Below are 7,362 nucleotides of genomic sequence, written 5' to 3'. Positions count from 1 at the left end.
ACACCTGAAGTCATCAAGGAGCCTCTTCATCATGTGCCACATCCCAGTGTTCTGCTGGATCTCAGCCGCTGTTCTGGAGAAGATGTTGAGTCGAGCAGAGAGTGGAGAGATTCCCAAGACTCTCACTCAAATGTACACACACTTCCTGACGGCACAGATTAACATCAAAAACATGAAGTACAATGAGAAGGACACTGACAAAAAGATGATTTTCAAACTAGGTAAACTGGCATACAAAGAACTGGAAAAAGGAAATGTGATCTTCTATGAGGAAGACCTGAGAGAGTGTGGCATTGATGTGACAGAAGCATCAGTGTACTCAGGATTGTGCACTCAGATCTTCAGAGAGGAGTTTGGCTTGTATCAGGGGAAAGTTTTCTGCTTTGTTCATCTGAGCATTCAGGAACATCTAGCTGCTCTATATGTGCACCTCTCCTGTACAAACCACAACAGAAATGTGTTTGACAAAATCACCAAACGAAGTTTGTTGTCTAAAATTAAGAACTGGTTTCAACAAAATTCATCAGAACATGTTTCATTATCTGAGTTGCATCAGAAAGCTGTGGATAAGACACTACAGAGTAAAACTGGTCATCTGGACTTTTTCCTGCGGTTTCTTCTGGGTCTGTCAGTGGAGTCTCATCAACATCTCCTACAAGGACTAATAAAACAGACAAGAATCAGCTCTGACAGCAATGAGGAAACAGTTGATTACATCAAGAAGAAGATCAGGAGCAATCGATCTCCAGAAAAATTTATGAATCTGTTCCACTGTCTGAATGAACTGGGTGATCATTCACTAGTGGAGGAAATACAACAGTATCTGAGATCTGGAAGAATAAAGGAAGTCAAACTCTCTTCATCTCAGTGGTCAGCTGTAGCTTTTGTGTTGTTGACATCAGAGAATAAGCTTGATGTGTTTGATCTCAAGACATTTGTTGGAGGAAGCAATAAAGCAGAAAACATGAAAGTTTTTCAGAAGCTGCTGCCTGTGATTAAAGAATCCAGTAGGAAGTCAAACTCTCTTCATCTCAGTGGTCAGCTGTAGCTTTTGTGTTGTTGACTTCAGAGAAGAAGCTTGATGTGTTTGATCTCAAGACATTTGTTGTAGGAAGCAATAAAGCAGAAAACATGAAAGTTTTTCAGAAGCTGCTGCCTGTGATTAAAGAATCCAGTTCAGTTCAGTAAGTATCACTGAGAACAATCACTTCACTGCTAAAACTTTAAGAAAATCAAAGTTAAAAGCTTATACATCTTCAGATGCTATCCAGAGTTTATTGGTCAGTATTTTTATGTGTTTTTGAAACCGTTCTATCTGCAGATTAGTTTTAAACAAGTTTAAAGTTACAAATGAATTAATACATAAATATTGATTCAATTCAAATTGAAACATGGATAATAAATTAAGAAATACATCCGTGTCTGTTTTTTTTTCCCCTTACAGAATGAATGAATTACATTGGAATTGAAAGTTGTTTATTGCAGCAAGTTATTTTATTGCTTTTGTTTTCAGTTCATAGTGTTTACAAGAATGATTTTCATTTCTCTGCAGCATAAGTGATTGTGGTCTCACAGATGAAGGTTGTCCTGATCTGGCTTCAGCTCTGAGATCGAACACTTCACACCTAAGAGAATTGAATCTGTCTTGGAATAAACTAAGAAGTTCTGGTGTGGCACTTCTCTGTTCGGTACTCAAGAATCCTCAGTGTAAACTGGAGAAACTGTGGTAAGATCATATTTGACTCTGACAAATAAAACACAATGTAAAGTATATTTGAAGTATTCAGCCTCTTTCTGCTGCTGTGAGTTCAGCTGATTGAGCTGTAAATGACTGAACACGTGAACTGCTCCTCAGTATCATGATACTGCAGGACTGAGAGTCACACTGAAATACACACTTTCACACATAATTAACATTTAAATCTCTTGACTTCAAACAGAATCAAGCTCAACTCAGTAAGAACTGAGAACGTCTCGGTTATGTATGGTAACCCTCGTTCCCTGATGGAGGAAACTGAGATGTGTCAAAGTTCCAACATTAAGGGTCGGCATCCGGGATCCCAGACACCTGGGATCATGCATTTCAACTGGGACATCTAGGAAAGTTACCATATACCATATAATCTCAGCCAGAAACCTTTTCTTCTGCTTAAAAATACTAATAAAAATTCAGCGGCTAGTGAACCTGGTTGTTGGGAAGTGTTCACTAACTCAAGTGAGAAAAGAACACTACAGACACCACATCCTACCCGATGGGAGGTGACATGTGGAGATGTATCCAATGGACTTGCTAGAGGAAGTACTACATAGGGAAGGTTCTGTGGTGGACTGCACATAAGGGGAGAACAGTCAAACACAGCACCTGGTGACAGCAGTGCTCTGTCCAGGGAAAACACAGAGTCCTTAATAGGAACTTTGCAGTGGAAGATACACATATGGGACCACCATAGGGAGTCACAACATATGGAACACTATTCCAATATAAGAGTTCAGTTGAGGGATACTTACAAATAGTTCCTCCGCAAAACTTCTTATGAAAAAGTTCATAAGAAGGAACTGAAACTGGACTCAAAAGCACACATTATCACCTCAGAGAGGGGAAAGGCACTATATGCAAGCTCTATACCTTACCAGGCAGCTGAATTTGTGTTAGTACCCAGAACTCTGGATTAAACTGGTTCCATTCACTGATTATAGGATCTGGCAAATGTATTAGGTGTAGCCCAGCCTGCAGCTCTACAAATGTCTGCTAGTGAGGCACCATTTGTCAAAGCTGACGAAGCAGCAACACCCCTGGTCAAGTGAGTTCTCACTTCCAAGGGGCATGGTAAGCCTCTGGCCTGATAAACCATGAGAATCGCATCCACAATCTAGTGAGAGATTCTCTGTTTGGAGACAGCCTTCCCCTTCTGCTGTCCTCCAAAGCTGACAAAGAGCTGTTCAAAAGGATCTGAAACACTGTGTGCGTGCTCCATATAGATGTGCAGGGCTTGTACCAGGCACGACAGAGGCAGGTCTGGGTCTCTTTTGTCAGGAGGGATAGCTTGCAGGGCCACCAATTGGTCTCTAAAGGGAGTAGTGGGAACCTTGGGCACATATCCAGGTCGGGGTCTCAGAACAACATAAGAGTCTGCCGGGCTGAATTCTAAGCATGTTTTATTGACAGAGAGGGCTTACAGACCCCACCCTCTTTATACAGCACAATCAGGTATACCGTCTTCATAGAGAGGACACTAAGCTCAACTGACTGAAGAGGCTTGAACAGATCTATTTGTAAGACCTGAAGGACCACTGAAGGATCTCAAGAGGGGATAAGGCGCAGAGGATTCAACCTCCATGTACCTCTCAGAAATCTGGTAACCAGATCATGCTTCATCTCTGATCTGCCACCCACAGTGCGTGGTTTTTGCTGCTATAGTGGCCAAGTACACCTTGAGTGTAGAAGCAGACAGGTGCCTGTCCAGTCCCTCTTGGGGAAAGGATAGCATAGGATAGCACTGATACAATACCACATCACTGTGGGTTCTTCCCCCAGAAGAACACCATTCTTGTGAGGCAAACTGATCTATCAGATCTATCTAGAGCGTGGCTGAGTGTTGCGCTCGGACTCCATGAACCATTCATCCAGCCGAGAGCGCTCTGTGCAGGGTGGGGGAGTCTACTCGAGCCCAATGCTCTGAGCTGCACAGGTGAGCACTACCACCATCTCAGCATCAGCCTCAGACTGAAACATGGCACCCGGAAGTGCAGTTCCAGCTGAGTCATCTGCTTCTAATGGTTCCAGCCCGCTCTCTGCTGCTGCGATTAACAGCTCATCCTCCTCATGAGCCCCAAATGACAAATCAAGCTCGTGCCGAACTGAGCTCTCAAAAACATCCGGTAACTCTACCAGAAGACACACACTGTGGGAGGAACAAGAAGTTTTGCGGAGATTCACCGAGGCCTCATACCCGGAAGTAGAAGGAAAAGGACGGGAAGCCACTGAGGTTACTTGCGATCTTTTAGAAAAGGGCTGCTTTTATCCACAAGGGCTGCTTCAGCATGGGCCCAGCTCAGTACTCTCACTATACTTATCTGTGTATGAGGAAGGGAGAAACTCCTGCCAGTGCCATAGCTCCAACGACGAGGAGTAAGAGAGGTGAATGAAATGCTACTTCTCAGAGAGCTGCATCAGCTCCGAAGAACAGAACGAGTGAGCAAATGACTATTTATACCTGGGCATCCAGGGCATGGCCAGCCATGCAAATTTTGCTTGCCAATTTCATTGGCCTTTTCTCAGTGTCAGAGGTGTTTGACACAACGTCAAAGTGACTGGCTGAAAAGGAAATGAAGAACATGCTGGATTCATTCTTTCTGTTCGTCACGTTCATATTTCTGCAGTAGTTTTTAAAAAATATATTGTTTTAATTGTGTAAACACATAAATCAATGCTACATACACTGAACAGCCATAACATTAAAGCCACCTGCCTAATAACATGTAGGTCCCTCTCGTACTACCAAAACAGAAAAGAACATGAGCAAACTCAGTTTTTGGGCTCAAGAAGGGTGCTTGGTTTTAAGCAGGATTTGTAGCCAAAGTAAGTTACGCTACACATCTACCCTATCCCAAAGCAGGTTTTATTCTGGATTACAGATCTCAAACGGGCCCAATCAGCTGTGAGCAGTGATATACATCCCTCACTCCAAATTAAAGCAGTTTACAGTGAAAAATTTTTAAGGGGGTCCTATTATGTTTTTTCACTTTTGACGTGACATGACGTGACATGTGGCCAAGTATGGTTACCCATACTAGGAATTAGTGCTCTGCGTTTAACCCATCCTAAGTGCACACACACAGCAGTGCACACACACACACCGTGAACACACACCCGGAGCAGTGGGCAGCCATTTATGCTGCGGCGCCTGTGGAGCAGTTGGGGGTTCGGTGCCTTGCTCAAGGGTCTCACCTCAGTCGTGGTATTGAAGGTGGGAGAGAGCACTGTACATTCACTCCCCTGACCTACAATTCCTGCCGGACTTGAGACTCGAACTCCTTTGGGTTACGAGTCCGACTCTAACCATTAAGCCACGACTTCCCCCTTTTTGAATTTTAGTCAGTGTGTAGTGTGTATGTTCCTACAATTCCTGCCGGACTTGAGACTCGAACTCCTTTGGGTTACGAGTCCGACTCTAACCATTAAGCCAGGACTTCCCCCTTTTTGAATTTTAGTCAGTGTGTAGTGTGTATGTTTGGGCATAAAAAAGATCTTCAAATTTACAAATGTCAAAGTCCACTCCAAAGGGAGAAATTTCGTTTTTAAAAAATCCCTTTTCAAGAACTACAACGAACAGCTCGTTTGTACTGCAGCGTTTGTTTTCCGGGTTTTGTGATATCACAAAGCGGCCCATTAGAATTCGCCTACAGAAATTCGAATGGTTGGGGGGTGGGGAGGGGCGAGGTTGTGGTTAGAACGCTTGGTTGAGTGCATCAGACGAGACGACGACGAAGAAGTGCTGCTGTAGCTTCAAGTTTTCGCAAGTTATTACACATGCACCTGAATAATTATGTTTGTAAATATGTATGTTACAATTATGAAAACGTTTTTATAATAAATTGCTGACAGTACAATACTGGACAATGATGTAATCTGCAGAATTTCAATCACTTCAATTATGAGACTACAGTGTTTCCCATACATTGAGTGCGGGTGTTTTATATCACTGTATTTCTGAAGGAAACCGACTGTCTTCAGAAAATTGGATGCAATTTTAATTTAATCTTGCATGTAATGTCTGATAAAGCAGTTTTTTTTGAGCGGAGCGCTGCATTGTGTACAGCCGTTACCGGGGAAACATTGATCTCTGCCACTCCAACAGCGCCTCCTGCTGGCAGAGAATGAGTAATTTTAATTTAATCTTGCATGTAATGTCTGATAAAGCAGTTTTTTTTGAGCGGAGCGCTGCATTGTGTACAGCCGTTACCGGGGAAACATTGATCTCTGCCACTCCAACAGCGCCTCCTGCTGGCAGAGAAGGAGTTTGCATATTTGTGCTGCCTGGGAAACACTGGACTATGGTATAAGTAAATTCAACTGTATAACAGTTTCACTGCAATTCATGTTATAATGTTAGAATTAAATAACAATAAAAATAATACATATGCACTTATCTGTACATAGTAAATGCAGTTATTTTTAAGCGGTTGTCGACATCCTATCTAAAACGTCATTTAGCCAAAAAACTAAACAATAACGTTACCACTCTAATATGTCTTGCAATATCCGTGCGTGCAAAGGTTCTGCGCGATCCTCTTGTTCAATATTCTCTGCGTCTAAATCCGACTCAAATTGATATGGCAATATTGACGCCATCCTTAACTAAACCGGAGCAGACGGAACTTGCTGCTTTGGCAAGGGGCGGGGCAGTACTAAAACACCATCTAAGCTGTTCGCCAATCACAACGCACTGGGACAGCTAACCAATCACATCACATTTCGTTTTTCGGAAGGCGGGCCTTCATCAAACCCGGAACTAATCGAGCCGTTGGGCCAGGATGGGGAGAAAGGTATTCTAATAATGTAAATTATGTAAAAAATAATGGGTTTTTCGATCCACCAAGCATGAGAGCATGTTCTAGTACACCCCCAAAACAAATTCAAGACAATGTAAAAGAGCATAATAGGACCCCTTTAACCAAAATTGCCACTCTTTTACTGCCAATTATTTATTATACTTATATTATATGAATTATAATCATGGGTGCACATAAGTGGTCCGCATGCGTGACCAAAATTAGAAATGCGCTGTGTAAATTAGTTCAGAGCGCGCGTTTGCGTGGTTGACAGCTATTAATGCACAATTACCATTTTAGATCGACAAACTGTACTGTATAAGATTTCTATTCAAACTGAAAGCATAAATCTAGGCTACCCGCTAACATTTTCAAAGCACAATGTAAAACTATGACATTTCATTCACTGCCGCTAAACCCGAAAGCCATATACTTCCTTGCTGCCAACCCGCCAAAATAAAATCTTGCTGATTTTAAGTTTGAAAATGAAAAAATTAAATAATTCAAATTAAAAATAATAATTAAGGTTCACTTTAAAATAATAATAAAAAATTATAAACATATTAGTATTTTATTTTTAAGTTTACTATAAAATAATTTTATTTGTATTTAATACTCCCTTTTTATTTTAAAATAAAATATTATGATCACACTTTATTATTTAGTTAAACGAAATAAAGTGCGATAATATTATCACTATTATTAATTTATTTGTTAGTTATATTTGATGGGTCACACCATTTGCCATGTGAGGACCAAACCAAATCTCCAGGTTCTCATATGAGAACCAGGCTGAAAAACTTATGTGCA

General features: G+C 41.5%; 1 protein-coding gene across 1 annotated transcript; it reads left to right on the top strand.

Moving 5' to 3' along the window:
- Window position 1: 1 nt before the first annotated feature.
- Window positions 2–1,011, top strand: LOC107558812 (protein NLRC3-like; the record flags this gene model as incomplete). The annotated part of the gene is made up of 2 exons (XM_016242500.1): window positions 2–918; window positions 1,002–1,011. Coding segments are annotated over 2 exons (927 nt in total), but the record flags the coding sequence as incomplete, so codon positions are not given.
- Between the last annotated feature and the right edge of the window lie 6,351 nt (window positions 1,012–7,362).

Source organism: Sinocyclocheilus grahami, unplaced genomic scaffold, assembly GCF_001515645.1.
Source record: "Sinocyclocheilus grahami isolate Dianchi unplaced genomic scaffold, SAMN03320097.WGS_v1.1 scaffold661.1, whole genome shotgun sequence".
NCBI classification, from domain to species: Eukaryota; Metazoa; Chordata; class Actinopteri; order Cypriniformes; family Cyprinidae; genus Sinocyclocheilus; species Sinocyclocheilus grahami.
This window is presented reverse-complemented; position numbering and strand designations above follow the sequence as displayed.